A 17,074-nucleotide genomic window follows, 5' to 3' on the forward strand; every position below is an offset into this window, starting at 1 on the left:
CTCTGATTGGCTCGTACTTGTTGCCTTTGGCCGTTGGTTCAAATGATGATATTTAACTATCTGAAATCAAGTAGAAGTGTCAATAAGCAAATACAAAAGGCTGATTTTTAGGTGAACTCAATATGCCTTTTACATGGACCAAGGACTAAAAAAGGACAATACAAGAAGGATGCAAAATGAAACAATGCAATATTTCAGTGTGATTTATTATTCTACATTTAAAAACATCACAATAAACATATTCTTATCAGTAAACTATCACACAAGACACATTCTTACTCTTCTGTATCTTTGATGTACTCAGCGTGTCAACAGTGTAGATTATCTCCAGTATATTGATATTTGTTGTTAGCACATAAAGCCAGCTAAAGTCAAAGAAGTTCAAGCATCAGAATTAAAGCGCTAAATGCTAATCAGATTTCAAGTTTAATGTCGAATAGCCCTGACAAGGCTAAGAGAGAAGGTCTAAATGTTAAGGAAGGCAGTGAGGGACAAATGAGGGAGACAAACGCACAACAAGCAGCGACAAAATAAAAACAAACAGGAGGACAATGGACCTTTGAGGGGGGAATAGAAGAAGGAAATGGTGGAGAAGATGCTTATTCAGAGGGGTAAAGGTCAAGAGGGAGGAAAATGAGGTGAGAGAAAGACAATGAGGAGGCTGAATGAGAGGACGGAGGAGAGGAAAAGGTCAGAGAGGAAAATGAAATGACGGATGAAAAGGGGCGATCAAAGAAAAGGTCGGATGGAAAGGAAAGAGCGAAGGGAGGAGGACACTACAAAAGATTTTGTACACTTTTAGGCCGATAATGTTTGAAACCTGCAGAACACAGAAGACTGATTATTTGCTAAATTTATATTACAGTCTTGTTATTTTCATCCCTTTTTGCTTGTTTCTATTGCAACACATAGCTGCACTACCTAACACAGAAATTTGAACTCAAATGGAAATGAAAGAGTAACAAATAGCAAAATATTTTATATGCACAAATCAAACAAACATGGCAGTTATTTAATACTGTAGAAACACTCAATAAACCCATGAGACATACTTTTATCCATACATTAACCAACAGATAACTTTTGCATGTCTAATAAAGTCATTATCAAACACATGTCCATAAATCAACACTTAATATAGGATAAATCCGTATCATATAGAACAAGATATGACAGAGAAAGAGAGATCATCACATGCATGCATAGTAAAATATCCTAAAAGTCTTGGTGTGGGATTTTAAACAACAAAAACAACCAAAAGATGGGACTTGTGTTACCAGAAAACATGTTTTTAAATAATGATGTGATGCAAAACCAATTAGCAGGTGGTGGAAAATGAAGCTGATGTGAATATGTAAAAAAAAAAACTACAGTCCCTCAAGTGTCTTCTTAATACTGGCTCCAAACACAGAAGAATCCCAATGACTGTATAAAATATGGACATAGTCTCAGTGATGTCACCTTTGGTTTTGAAGTCAAACGATAGTGGTAGGTGTACTGGAAATGCTATTTTAGTCCAACTTTCAATCAGTCAATCAACAGGTAGGGAGGTGTTTGATTGAGTTAATATGGGCCCTATCCTCTTGCCAAAGCTAGCAAAGGTGATGTAAGAAGCCAAAGAGCACCAAAGTGCTGTATTGGCTAAAAGGATACGGTAATATATTGGGATTTTGCACAAAAGTGACTGCTAGCATCTATAGTCAACTGTTTGTGAATTGAAAAGTAGAATATGCATATTTCTGCAACATAACCACAGGGTTCTCCCACTGTTGCATCAGTGGTGTATGGACATGCATGAATGGGCTACTGCAAAGCAGCCATCGCCATCAGAGTGTGAATGTGTGGTGAATGGGTAAGTACGATCTGCATTTTCACTAGTCATACTATTAGACTAGAAAAGCATGCTTTCTTCTCTTTAGCTGAGAGCTAGAGTGTGAATCATTGCCATTAAACTGGAGCCATACACATTCTTCCCTGCAGAAGGCTATTGCCAAAGTTAGACAGTGCTGAAAACAGGCAACTAGGGCACTCTGTGGTAATGATATAGATGCCATTCCCCCTGTTTAAAGTTATTTTGCTGACTTTGAAATAACTGTTTAAGGTAGAGAAGTTACATTTTTTGCAACAGATAAATGGTAAATGAACTTCACAATCTAATGGTGAGGGCTGTCACTGTAAAGTGGCCATCAGTATAACTAATTCCTTTCATACGCATCCATACACATTCACGCTCCAGTGGCATAGAAGTGGGGGTAATTAAGGGTTTAGTGTTTTCCCAGGGTCAATCAACATACGGCTTTAGGAGCTGGGGATAGTTACACCTGCAAATGTAATGAACCACGAATGTGATAGAATTTTGCAATTATACATACATCATAATCTCATGTTATACATTTTCAACAAATGTAATAGCAGTCGTCTACTTCAAACATAATAACTATGACAGTTGCAGGATTTATTATATTTGTGGGAAGGTAAAATCCTCGGCTTTTAAAATTTGTAAATATTCCCCACAAATCTAACATGAGCATGGAACTAAATTTTTGTAGTCGCTGTTGATTGTTGTAGCCTTTTCACAACTGCCACAGTGAGGTCAAGTCAGCTTAAGCTCAAGTCACATTAAAAAAATTTAGTCATGGCCATTTTCATGTTCGCCATGGAACAGGAAGTTGTTTTTTCAGAGTCTTAAAACACTGGTAGAGGCATTAGCAGAGTTGATTAAAATGTGTCAAACAGCAACCTGAGGAATTTATGAATAACATAACATTTTTAAAGTACAATTATTTCCATTTTTACAGATTAAAAAAACATTTTCAGTATCTTCCAAAGATTTTTAAAAATGTTTCCCCTTTTTTTTTGAAGATACGATAAGTCATGGTTACACTTTCCACCAAATTCTGTTGATAATATTTGACAACAAATGATATGGTTACATTCCAGTATATTAATTAATTGATTGCCCATTTATGGGACCATTTACTGAAAAGGGCTTTTCTTTTATACATGATTTGACTGATTTGAATGGTAATATCTATGTGAAACCTTTTATGACTTATTTGGTATAATCTGTTTAAGTTTCAGATATAGTCACTTAATAGCTGCAATTCCTATGGCATGGAGGAAAAAGTAAAAGATAAAAGGAAAAAAGTTCTGGTTTGTAGACCTCTTATTAAGAAAATTCTGTGGTTGCAAAGAAATAAGATAAATCCTTTTATGGATAATTTTTTCTTGCAGGCATATGATTTGAATGATATACCAGTCAAGTTTCAACTTTACTGGGAGAGGATTTTTAATACCCCTTTACCATGTAGACAAGCATATAAATTGACCTATAATTCTGCTATTTACACCAATCTCAGTAATGAAAAATGAAAATTATATACAACTTCTTGCCCACAAGAAAATGCTTTTCATATGGGATTGGAAAAGGATCAGTATTGCCACTGGTATAACTGAAATTTAAGACACGATGCAGCTTTCTTTTGGTTTGTCCTGCTTTGTCTTATGAGTTTTGCTGACATGAAAAAAGTTGCTTTTGGATTTTGCTGAATTTTCCAAAATTAATGCCAGTCCTCTGCTTTTCTCATTCATCACTTTTTTGCTAAGATTCTTGGCTATATGAGTGTTTTAAGACACTGGAAAAACTTACTGTCTCTTGGCGAAAAAAAAAAAGTTGCCAAGAAAAACAAACACAATTTTTTTTTATGTGACAGTTGGCATGAAATGCTTAGCTTCCAAAAAGCTTTTGCCATCTCTTGAAGTGGCAAACTGAACTGAAATTAGTTGCTTCAGCTTGGTTTGACGTTATTCTCTTTGTTGAAGGCTGCAAACCTAAACAGCTGCTCAATAAAATGATTCAAAAGTGTTCAATATCATGCACAGTTGAGCCAACTTTGTTTTTTGGCCCATTTTTACCTAAAATTCACTAAATCACATGGAGGTGCTATACCCATATATGGTGCTACATAGCCTAGCTTCTCCTGTTTGAAGAGACAACGCTCACTGAAATCTCTGGAGGCTAACGCCACTACTATCGCCAAGTATCTTACACAACCCAGCTTCTGAAATACAGAAATATCCCTTTAATCAGCTCCATGTCTTCCTGATCAAAAGTTAGGTCAAGATAGCATCTCCAAGTTGGTGAACACAACCTTTGAACATGATAGCAGTCTCCAGAAACCATATGGTGATGCTGCTGAGACCAAGTCTATGTTTTATAGCTTCCTCGGACTAAAGAGGCTCTCACAGCATTCGATTGTACAGTATCTGAAATACATGTAATGTTGCACAGTCATTCATTCATTCTGACCATCTGTCGAGTGCTTTAAACACTTCAGGGTCAACTATTCCCAACAGCAGATGCTAAGAGTAGGCGTTTTTAACATTAGGTAATATTTACACCCTTTACCTGAGCAATATACAGCTGTAAGAAATGAAAACATACAGATTGTACTTTATATGTTAAAATTGACAACATCTAAATAAACACAATGGAGTCAGATTCAAAGAAGTATTCCAAAAGGTGCATGAGTTTGAAGGGTTACTATGCTTTTGAATGCTCATACATACAGTGTAAATATGTACACTATGTGCTGTATACATGTGGGTGCCTTTCGTGTAGATTCTAGAAGGGGAGGGGGGACTATCCAGGCCTGTGTAATGGACCTACAGTATATGTCTCTTGTGCCTCCAGGAGCGAACATTTCACAGTCATTGTCCGCCTTGTTACGCTTCACCTCATAATTCCAACCCTCAGTCATGGATCGGACTGTATGGCTGCATGTTGGTGAGTGTTATGTGTGCAAGTATAGTACGCAAAGCTTGTTGGCATTAAAGCCTATGTAATGATGTTTGAAGCTGGAAGGCAGATTTACTGAATTTGAGCTGAATTTGAAATAATTGGCTTTATCCAGTAAAGCCTTACACATATATAAACGTATATGATAGAACATGGATGTTTGCTAGAGCATGCACACACTTATGAACACATGCACTGAAAAAGGTGAGGGGAAGGACTTGAAAATAAGTTATTGAAGAATGCGGTGTTGCTATTTTTATTATTGCTCACTTGGGGGTTGTCAAAGCAGCTTTTCCTTCACTTTTTGTGCATCTGCGTGTATTTGTATGTGCGTGTGCTTCGCTTGTGGCTGCCACATTGCCAACCCGGTGTCACCACATCATTCGAGGCTCCCAGTGAGGCCTTGTCAGAAATACGGATTAGAGCCAAAACCGAAAAATAAATAAGGAAGGACACCAGGGGGGCGAGAGAGAATGAGGGAGCCGGAGAGAGAAAGGAGGGAAATTAAAACGCAAAGGTTTGACAGGCTATGAAGTTTGCTCATTAAGCATATTCCTTTGTGACTGCAGTGTGAAAAGCTCAGTCTGAGTGTGGAGCAACTCATGACAGTAGACACAGGCTGAAACAGGCAATGATAGTCAAAACACACGGAAAATACACACAACGTTCCCATATGGCTAACTGCACTCTGCACCTTTTTTAATAGCTGCAGGAAACACGAATACCCTTGTGCTACAGTTGACCGCTTCAACTTGTTCATCTGTTTTCTTTTAGTTTACCAAAGTGATGAGAGTAGAAGGATCAAAATGTATAAAACAGCTAACATCATGGCATGCTAGCATCAAACATAGCCTTTTTCTACAAACTTGGTCTGCATGTGGCCTGAAAACATTTGCCATGTACAAAGCATAGAAGCATATTTCCTGTTTGTTTTGGTCCCATTTCTCAATTAAATCTTGACATTAAACATCAGTGATAATCCAGATGCTTCTTTGTTGACCTTTGTTCCTCATACAGATGCACAAGGTACTTCTTGAAGAAAGCATAAGACATGCCGAGCTTTAACAGTATGGAAAGGACTGAATTGAACCTCCAGCTCCATAGAGTAATGTCCACGCAAGCTCAGGAAAAAGGACTTATGCAACAAAAGTACTTTGTGCATCAGTATGAGATGGCAAATGTGTGTGATGAAAACCTGATATTGAAGAATCTGGGATAAGAACAGACTAAAAAACATCAGATCGAAAGTGGACTAGGAGAAGGATAAAATTTAACTCCAAAAGAATGGAAAACTATTTAGTTAAATTGGGCCGTAAAGTTAGAATGAAGGAGCTTTTTTAGCAGGCAAATGATACTGAGTGGTTTGTATGGTGACTACCCTGCTTTTATAATGGTAACACATTATGTATGTAATTGGTCAGGTTCAGTCTTATTGAATTACCATCAGTCCAGCATGTTTTCAATGCTTCTGCCCTGCATATAAAGCACACTCTAACACCTTTATAAACTCCTTCAAGATCTTTGGTATCCAATCTATTCTAAAGTTGATACCTCGGAGTGAAGCTGAAGTGTTGAACATGGCCTGAGAAAATGCAGACATAAATGGAACCAAACAAATACAAATAATTCGAAGTGTAGTACTAGTTTGCCTTCCTATCTTGTGAAACTTGATTTTCTACCAGTCCATGAGGGTGTTTGAGTGTAGGTTAATTAGGAGCCACATAGTCAGGGTTAGTGTAAGAGAATCCAAGGAAGTCGTCCTGGTCCAGGTTCATGATGACGAGCTTGTCCGTCGGCGTCAAGTCTGTCGCCATCTTCGTGAATTCCTTGTCAAAGTTACAGGTGTCTCGGCGGTTCCTCTGCAGGTGGTGTTTATGAGATTATGAAGGGGAGAGGAGAGGGGGAAAATATTTGGAGAAGAATGGGATGGACCAGAAAGAAAAAGGACAAAGTATTACTGTTTTATACTTAGAAGTTTGGTATCATCAGCATAGAGGCGAATATCTTCTCATACTTAGGCCTGTCACATAATCCAGGTTAGGGTACACCTTCTGACACATAAATTATAAAGATTAATTCCTAAGGCCTTTGGTTTGTATATAAATGCACATATTTTTCAACTTTGCTTGCTAATTTGTGAGACTATGATGGAGATTGTTCACTTAAGCGTATGCCTGCTCAATATCAAAACTGGAGCCAAAGACCTTTTAAATTTTGCTTAGCTTAGCATAAAGACTTAAAACTGGTGGAAATGGCTAGCCTAGCCCTGATTTCTAACTTAAACAGTCTAAATGTTTGTGGAAGGCAAGATAAAGATCATCTTCTCCTCCATTCCAACCTTGCAATAGTACTCTAGGGGCTAGGCTAAGCAAATCAGCTGGTGGCTAGCTAATCAGGAGGAAAAAACAAAACTGCAGTTCCTTAAGTCTCCACTTGAGGGAAGCTCCAAAAGTCCTGGTAGTCCCATTAACATCCATGTTAAAATGCCCACTTTACAGCAGAAACAAATATGTTTCAAACATGGCTGAATTGATTATTTTCTTTATTAGTTCACTCTTTGAAGGGGTTAGTTTTAAAGGCTCAACCTTGATATTTATATCAAGCATTATTGGGGGTGTGGGTTGGTTAAGAGACTGGCTGGCATATTGGAGCTGCTTGTCTGGGGGCTACAGGCCCAGGTCTACTCCAACTCTTTTCAGGTTTCTATGTAGACCAATCAAAAGTTAGTTCAAAACTGCATTTCCAACATGGCAACCATCTAATCTGACAACCCACATAGACTGCATTGCATGGATATATTTCACACCCTTCTGGGAAACCTCCCATACAAAGCATTTGGCAAGGGAAAGACTTTTCAAAAAATTCTTGGAATGTGACAAAACAAATGTTCTGCCTGTCACATTCATGACAGGCCAACCAGAGAAACAAGACAAAATTAGGGGGTAGATAGGCAAAGCTCTAGTACTAACCTGAGCTTAACAGGCTAATGCTGCAGTAGGGTATGAACGGCGGAGCTTATTGGTGGCTAAAATTCATGCCAAAATCAATCAGGAAATGTGCAAAAACATCTCTGCCAAGAGCAGCTTTCGGTGTGGCTCTTTGCTCCTTTTAATAAAGAAATGTAGAGGTCTGATTAAACTGACACTTTTCTACAGCTACATCCCAGCTAATTGCTACAGTAGTAGCAGCCATTGCTATTGACTTCCTATAAAACTAAACCCCATCTGTAGTTACCACCTCATTCTCTTCAAATGACGCTGATTGGTCTTGTCTGTTTTCAGACCTGGCACAGTCATTCAGATTGGAGCTTTGGAAGATGGATCTACCTGATGACAGACGTGGAATCTGGCCAAACCATCTGATTAACAAGGTTAGCGACAACTCTGCTTCTCTGGGTGAGACCGTGCCCATGTTTCATGCTATGCATGTAGCTTTAATGAAATGATGTACTGTATGAGCTATGTTAAAACTGTTCTAGCTTCATGTAGATCAAGACAAAACCAATTAAGACCCAAAAAATTCCAAGTAAACTTCTTTTAAACTAAAAAAAAAAAAGACTTTATTCCATATGGCCTTTGGGCACTTTTAAAATCCAGTCGTTAACACACTTATACATGTCTTTTGTTGCATCCTGCTACATTGTTAATATATTTTTTTCTGGAATTGTTTGCTAAAAGACACTGTACACGCCATCATATGCTGTTTTTTGCACCTTTCATCTGTTAATACTGGAAACTGTTACTTATATGCATATGCAGTTATATAAAGTGTTGAATTAATTCAATATTTTAAATGTCTTTTGTTTTTCCTCCTTGTCTTTCTTGCCTCAAAATCTCTTCTCTTCAGCCAGCACCTTCTTTTTTTAACTTTATCTCTGTAAGGCCAGGATATTTTTACAGCTCACAACGAGGCTCCCCTTGTCTGCTTTGACAGGTACAAGACTGCAGAAGACATTGTACACCTGACATGACAAGAGAAGATGTAGCTACAGAAGCCTGGGTGTGCTACTTCACTAAGTTCACTCTATTTCTTCGGAGAATCTACAAAAATATCCAATATTTCTGGGGTTTTAACACTGAAAGTAAGGGTAGTGATGTCATCTTTCTGCCTGTTTTACTGCTGTTGGTGTGGGTTTACATAGAAAGTAACTGGAAAAACTTAGCACTGTTTTCTTGTCTTGCTTCGTCTTAGCTGTGCCTTCAATTCAAGCTTAAACTTGGGAGTCTTTTGCATTTTCCACATGGGTTAAGATTTTAGAAATCTTTTAGTGTGTGCCAGGCTAAAGGAAAGGTTGCGAGGAAGCAAAGTGGAGACAGTCTGAGACAGAACGATGAAAAACAGATGCTAAGCTACATGAAAAAGAGAGACACTTGAGAATGAGCAACAGCAACTGTGACTTTGTGTAGGAGGTGTGGGAAATCTCTCTCTCTCTCTCTCTTTGTGGTGGTGGAGGCTTTCTCCGGGGCAGGGCATTGTTAATGCACCGCTTGGCTCGGTGGGTATATGGACGGAGGCAAGAAGAGAGCGAGAGCAGGGTGTTAAAGATGGAGGAGTGTGTGTTTGTGGGAGGGGGGAGGGGCATGATAGATGCGGTAAAACAGAGGGGCTGTCGTCACATTGACTGTAATGCATGGTTTGGGGTTTAACTCTGATAAGGCTAATCATGCTATATGAAGGACTGGCTCTGTGAGGCTGTGTATTAGAGAAGAAGGGATGGGAGGTCACATCACTGTATGTCACATGTGTCCTGTAGCATGGAGGAGCATGGGGAGGCATCTACTGTGTACATTTTCCAAGTGATTTTGCTGAGCCATCACTTTCAGCTTTGCAATACCCTGCTAAATCAAAATGTGCAAATAAGAAGAAGGATAATTTTGTGGAAGTGATCATCAGTATGGCCCATTTTAATCTGCTTTCCTACATGCACTCCTGGAAATTTGATAAAAACTTCAGGACAGACAGTAGGCTGACACTGCAGGATTCCAGTCTTAAAGCCCTGACTAGTTCACATGCATGCCAGAATGAAAATCAAACCATGACCCAGCTGTTACGGTGCTGCCACGCACCCACTTTGAAACAACTGTTAGGCTTGGTGAACTTGGTGCAAGTTGAAATCACAGAGGCTGCATTCACACTGCAAGGGCCTGAGCGGTGCACCTTGGAGTAAGGAATTTATCGGATTTGAAGGAATTCATCCTATTTTTGTTATTATTCCAGCGCATAAAGTGCAAATTTTGGGGCTTAAAATGCTGGAAAAAGGCTTTAAATGCTCCAAAACTCACCAGAATTCACAGATACTTCAATCTTGTGAAATTCCCAAAGGGGCCAAAAATTATCTCTGGTCAGGGCCCCTCAATAAATTTTGAGCCAGATGTATGAACATTGGTATACATAAGTATCATGTCCAGACAAAGAAAAAACAAATTTACTGTCTGTTACAAATATGCACAGGAAGTGAAATCCTGAAGTGTAAAGTTCAAAAAATGGCTTTTTGGGACGTTTTGCAGATCTCACATTTTAATGAACTTGTCTGAGGGATTTCATCTGATTGGCTCCAATTTTTTTTTTTTTTTTTTTTTTTTTTTGCTGTATTTAGACAAGTTTGACATCTAAGGTTATTAAAGGTGTTAGTTTACACCATAGGATGGGGCCACAATCTGGCACCAGTGTTTGAATTATAATTTTTTCCCTGCATAACTTCAGTCAGCCACAGCAGACCATTCAACCTAGGCTTATGAGTTTTGGTCTGCATATGCTTCATTACTAGACCTGCCAAAAAGCCTCTGAGACCCATGCCAAAATCCCAACAGGAAGTCCACCAGCCTCACCTCAATTTCAAAATAAGGCTTTGTTCCTTTTAGCTATTACATTTTAGACCAGTCAGCTGTGGATGTGATGGTGATGGTGAGGTTAAAGTGCAGATCTGAAGGAGGCAGGCAAACATGGAGGCATTATATTAATGACAACATGATGACTCAGGTTTTCTGCAACTTTAAGACATAAAATCTTGCCACTAATGCATAAGTTTTAAAGCAGAAAATTGCCCCATTCTTCTCATTTTTTCCAAGAAGGACCCTCTTGACCCCACTCTAACTCAGCCCCCACAGAGTTTTGGCTTGCATGCCGCCCCTGCCCTGTACCATGCTGGCTTGCGCTCATGACGCTTAGGGCACAGGCGGGCCTGAACAGGGTTTTCTCTTGCACGTTATCATGACTTTTTTTTTTTTAATTTAAAGAAGCACATTTTTAGAATCAAGCACTAGTAACATGAGTGCAACTTTTACTCGCTTGTGGCTCCTTTTGAGTTGTTTTGGTCAGGTACAGTTCTCTAACACTACCATTGTTCAAAATAGTTGTCAAGAAGCAAGGCTACAATATTTACACATCACAGAAATGTTGCACATCTGCGCTTGTGCACGTGAGCAATGGGGCTGTACCAAAGGACACCTCTTCCATCCATGCCAGGGCTAGGGAGGTCTAACGTGCTTGGATGTGGTGCAGGGCGCTCTAACTGGTCAAAACCAACTGGACTTTGGGGATCAAACTTGCTCAGGCATGGAGTGCTTATTGTGGGTGCAATGTAAAATATAAACTCTTAGACTGTGCAAGAAGCTTGACAAAAGGATAGATAGATAGATAGATAGATAGATAGATAGATAGATAGATAGATAGATAGATAGAATTCAATAGATTGCCACATGTATATTTACATTTCTTTAAAAGCATGATCTTGAAAAATTCACAAGTATAAAAACATTTAAATACATCCAAAAAGCCAAGGGTCAGATTGTCTAAGCGTAAACACAAGAAGAGGGAATGAGGAAAAACAAGCAGACTACAGGAGAGATCATGGAGTCAAGCTGGTACATCACAACAATGCCACTTTCAACTGTTTGACAACAGGAAGGCAGAGGAAGTCAGGGTCAGAAACAACAACTAGAGAGACAGGAAGGGACAGGAGAGCATTCAGGATCATGGGAACCACTAACCAGTGTTGTGTCTCCTACCTTCACCAGCCTGTTTGGAGCTCCCTCCATCCACTGGGACACACCTGCCACTGCTGGCCCACATCCACCTCACGTTCCCCGGACATGACATCCACTAGAGTGTATTGTCTTAAGAGAGATCTATACAGATCTGGTGTTGTTCATCTTACAAACAATAAATCATGGATTAAGTTTTTCTCCAGTCATTCAACTTGTCAATCATCTAGGTCCATCCAGGTGACTAAGTTATCACCCAAAATGCGCACTATCATATAATCTCAGGTGGGTTTCCATCTGTAAGGGTAGAATGCTCTCTGGTAGTGGTTGTGGCATGACTGCTAGCGCAGTAGTATGCCACACTATAACATGTTCATGCTACTGCTATCTTATATCAACAACACAGACTTTATATTAAGATGGACAGAACAACAGCTTCCAGTAATGAAGTCGAAAAGATTTAGAGCTCTCTAGCTGACTGGATGAAGTATCAGTCCCAACACCTCCTCCATGTTATCAGATGGGACGTGGGTCAAACTATCAAGCAACTTGAACAAACTAAGTCTTGAGTTAACATTTTAATTGATAGCCCCGTTGGCAAACACTCCTCATGCAATGCTCTTTACTGGACTGGCACATTACAGGCGGAGTAACATAAACTAGAACTTTGGATAAATGTTAGTGCCAGTCTTGACATCTATGAAGCTCAACCAGCCAGACCCCTACTTCCCGTCTTGACTCCAAATTGCGTCACAAGCAAAATATGTCTGCAGCCATTGTGAGGGTATTTTGGCTTCACTTTCTACAACAGAAGACACAGAGGTGTGTTGTCCATATTATCTGTTTAGGCTGCAGCTATACTGATGAAGTGTGATTGCCAAATAGGCAGCAGGAGATTGAGCACAGCCATTAGGAATGAATAAGATGGAGGAAAATTAAGACTTCATAGCTTTTCATGGCTCTGTAAATTTCATTGGAAAATTTCTATATTGAGTACGATCCCTACACTTTACAAAAGAGTGATTTACTGAGAGGGCTCTGGCTACAGACCATAGATCTTAGACTGCCCCTCTAACAGACTGTTAAACTGGGACACAACATTCATCAGAATGGATTTACACTCTAGAACTTTTAGTTAGAAAAGGGTCAGGATTAAGGTAAGGGTTACAATACCTTAAACTGAAAACTAAAAACCCGACCTGCAAGACCTGACCATTAAATGTTAAATAAGGTTAACAGTCTCTTTACAAGGAAAAAGCTCATCATCCATGAAAACATTCTAACGTAGCAAAAGTAGCTGATGTAACTATATTAGCTGTGTTAGCTATGTAGATAGCGCAGCTAAAGTTCACAAAGCAAGCCTTAGCTCCATAAGCTATATAGCTATGTTATGTATGCAGCTTACATAGCTATACTAGCTGTAGCGATGTTTTCTAAAGCTCATATAGCTAAAGCTAACTTATCTGCATTGGCTTGCATATCTACGTTAGTTTTCGCTAAAGCTAATAAAGCAAAAATGAGCTACTTCTAAAACGGGTATATACATAATTTACCCCCTGTTAAGTGCTTTAACTTTTTTTATTGATTTCATTTATGAAATGTTGCTTAGTCTGTAATGTTTGCAATGTGGTTATATACTATGAATGTAACTGCCCGATTTTTGAAAGTTTCTTTTTTTTCTGAATGTTTCACTACTTTTGGGACACAAAAGTAGCTTAAGGGCAGCGGCAACAGCGCAAACCACGGCCTTTTGATAGCACTTCTTTATGCAGAAATCACTTCCTGCCCCCCATTTAGGGTTCTCCACTGCTGCGTGACATCATCTGCAAAGAACCTACAGTCGATAGTTAGTTAGGATTAACTAACTGGTGATTAACATACGACTGTATTCAAACAGAAGCTCACAGATTAGTATGTGCTTATGTTTCTGAAACCTTGCAAATCCACTGTACACACTGCTGAATATCATGCACACAGATATTTTTTACACCTAAAATACACACATAAACACTCTCTTAGCACACAAGCTCATACACACAGCTGCCAGCCATGTAGGCCAGCTCATAATGTGTTTCATCTCAACACGCTTCAGTAGCAGTCAATGCTGTGAGGCAGAGAGACAGAGATATGGAGGGGAAAAAGAAGAGAAGCAGCATAGGACAGGAAGGGAGATAAATATCAGTGGCCCTTGGTATAGATGTATAGATAGAATGCTATAAGCAAAACCACTCAATGTTCTTCTAGTGGCTGTGCTCCAGAGGCAGTGCTTTTAATAAAGAAAGTGTAAGTCTTTAATTTAGTCTTTGCCTCCCTTCCCCTTCCCTCTCTTCCTCTGCGTCACTCCCCTCCACCTCTCCCTCTCTCTTTCACCCCATCTCTTTTCAGTAACGAGAGGATTAGCGGGAGACGAGCCGATGTCAGCCGAGGATGTGGGGAGAGTGGGAGGCACAGAGGAAAAGGGAGGTGAAGAGGAGAGAAGGGTGAATGAAAGGCGGTATCGAACGCTGACCTGTTTTGGGCTGATAAGAGCAGGCGGCTTTGTGCTGAAGCCACTGGCTTTAATTTGGGGGCCGCAACATTTGGAATTAATTATCACACGTACTCCAGCACTGCTGCGGCTTACTGTGTACATGGCTATTACATCCACTCCAATACAAACTTTATACAGCTTATGTGCTGGAACTTACTGTTACATGGGAGCCTGTACTGCTGTTGTCATACATTTGCATAAAATTCAGCCGTATGACAATGTCAGAATACAGTCAACAAAGTGGAGAGTGAGGTTTGCCTTTTCCTGCCAAGAACTGTGGAGATAACAAAGCAACTTGAGGACAGACTTTTTTTTAAACAGGGAGAACAGCATCCAGAAAACATGGTAGATACAAGTTAAACACAGGTCATTCAGGAACACTCTCGTCATACATTTAGTTGAGCAGCTTGCTTTGACTTTCCAGGGAACACATGGCTAGAAACCCCCATATGGGTAGATACATTTATGACCATTTGTTTTGATTATAATAGCAGTAGTTCAAAAGCAATTAATACATAGCGGCATGAATCTAAACGAGGGTACAACAGGCTTTATACTATAAAGGAGGAAGCTGGGGTGGAGGAGGTTAACTTTTGCCAGCAGCAGAGTGGTGCGTCAGCATTAATGCGAGCAGGGATTAGTGAGAAGTGTGCCATATAAATACACCACTGTGTTGAGAGAAGAGCTGTGAGTGGCTGTGGGAGCTGGGACACAATAATTGGGATCAGGTATGACTTATGTGTCCTGCATAAACTAATGCCAAGCTTCATTAATAATTTATGATCTTTAATCAGTATAGTTACATTTTTGAGATTGAGATGTACCTAATCTGCCGTCATTTGAAGATGTTTGAGATTGTTCTCATATTGAGTAAATATTGATTTTGATGGTCTGTCAGCGACTAAATCAGCTTGATTACATTGATACTGTAGTATCCTGACAGTCTTTGACAAAATGTGTCTCCCGTCGTCCCATTCTTATCTACCTCTGTGTTGTATCTGTTATGATTTATGAGGAACAAGGAAAGAGGGAGATGGCAAGGTATCAGGAGCGTTCAACAGGTATACTTCCTTGATTTTCTTTCTTTCCTCGCTCAACAGTCTGTTCTACAGAGTGGGGATATTATGCATTCATTCTATCCATATCGATGTTTAAGATGCTGTGCTCTGACTTTTGTCAACATGGACGCAAAATGATTCAGCTTAAAGCCATCAAAGGCACGTCAGTACCAAAAAACACAAAATAAAAGTGTTATTTGCCATATTTTTTTTTTTTTTACAGGAAACTGGACATCAACAGGGCAGATAAATAGATATCTAACAGATGTATACAGCTAGCATGCAATGCTATGTTATGTTTGATGTTTGCATGCTGTTAGGGCATGTGATTCAGTCCCAAATAAACAGAATGAATTGATACAAAATGACACCAAACATAAAATAGGAGCTCAGTTTTATAGATAGATTCATATCCATCTTAAAAATGAACAGGTGAACAGCTAGCTCAATGTATGTTTTGTAAGAGACTAGCTTGCCACTAACTTATTTAATGTACACTATATGGACAAAGCATCTGTTCATTTTTTAATTCAGGTGTTTCAATCAGACCCATTGCCACAGGTGTATAAAATCAGGCACCTAGCCATACAGTCTCCATTTGAAAACATTTATGATACAAAATGGATCTTTCTGAAGAGCTCAGTGACTTCAAGCATGGTGCTGTAATGGATGTCATCTTTGCAACAAGACGGTTGTGAAATTTCATCCCTGCTGGATATTCAAAAGACAACTATAAGAGATACTATCAGAAAGTGGAAGTGTTTAGGAGCAACAGCAAGGCACAGTGGCCCTTGCTATGAGGCACATTGTGCGTAAAAGTTGGCAGCTAATTCCACAAGTGAAGAGTTCTGAACTTCCAGAAGAACAAAAACTGCCATGGGAGCTTGATTAACTGGGTTTCCATTTCTGAGCAGCTGCTTGTAAGCCTCACATTATCAAGTCCAATGCCAGGCATTGGATGGAGTGTTTTAAAGCACTCACTGGACCATGGAGCAGTGGAGACATGTTCTGTTGAGTGACTAATCATGCTTCTCAGATAGGTGAGCCTGGTCAGATGATTAGAGGACATTACCTGCCTCACTGCACTGTGCTGACTGTAAAGTTAGGTGGAGGAGGGATAATGGTAAGCCTTGGTGGACAATCTTAATGCGCCAGCATACCAACACATTTTGAACTATGCTGTGCTTCCAACTTTGTAGTAACAGTTTGAAGTAGGCCCTTTTTAAATCAAACATGACTGTACCTGACTAAGCAAGCAAGGACTATAAAGACATGGTTTGATGAGTTCGGTGTGGAAGAACTTGACTGGGCCGCACAGAGCCCTGACCCCAACCCCACTGAGCACCTTTAGGATGAACTGGAACGGAAAATGCAAGCCAGGCCTTCTTGTCCAACATCAGTGCCTGACCTCATAAATGCTCTACAGAATGAATGGGTGCAAATTCCCACAGAAACACTCCAAAATCTTGTGGAAAGCCTTCCTAGAGGAGTGGAGGCTGTTATAGCTGCAATAGGGGACCAAGTCCATAAAAACTACATGCATTTGAATACAATGTCATTACATTCCCTGTTGGTGTAATGTCAGGCATCTGAATGGTGCAAACTGCATACTAACCAGCAGTTTAGTATGCTGTGTATAATCTCACGCTGTTGAGAAATTTCCATTTGTTCTCAGGAGATCTAGACTTATTTAGATCTTTAATTT

The 17,074-nt window shown here is 39.6% G+C and overlaps 1 protein-coding gene across 1 annotated transcript in view; it reads right to left on the minus strand.

Annotated features, from left to right (window-relative positions):
- Nucleotides 1–268: 268 nt before the first annotated feature.
- LOC121529326 (protein kinase C beta type-like) overlaps nucleotides 269–17,074 on the minus strand; it is a 172,738-nt gene continuing 155,932 nt past the window's right edge. Inside the window, exon 17 of the mRNA XM_041817134.1 lies at nucleotides 269–6,657. Coding sequence (XP_041673068.1) covers nucleotides 6,505–6,657 — 153 coding nt within the window. The 3' untranslated portion in view covers nucleotides 269–6,504. The remainder of the gene's footprint in view (nucleotides 6,658–17,074) is intronic.

The sequence above is a fragment of the Cheilinus undulatus genome, linkage group 21, assembly GCF_018320785.1.
Source record: "Cheilinus undulatus linkage group 21, ASM1832078v1, whole genome shotgun sequence".
In the NCBI taxonomy this organism is placed as follows: domain Eukaryota; kingdom Metazoa; phylum Chordata; class Actinopteri; order Labriformes; family Labridae; genus Cheilinus; species Cheilinus undulatus.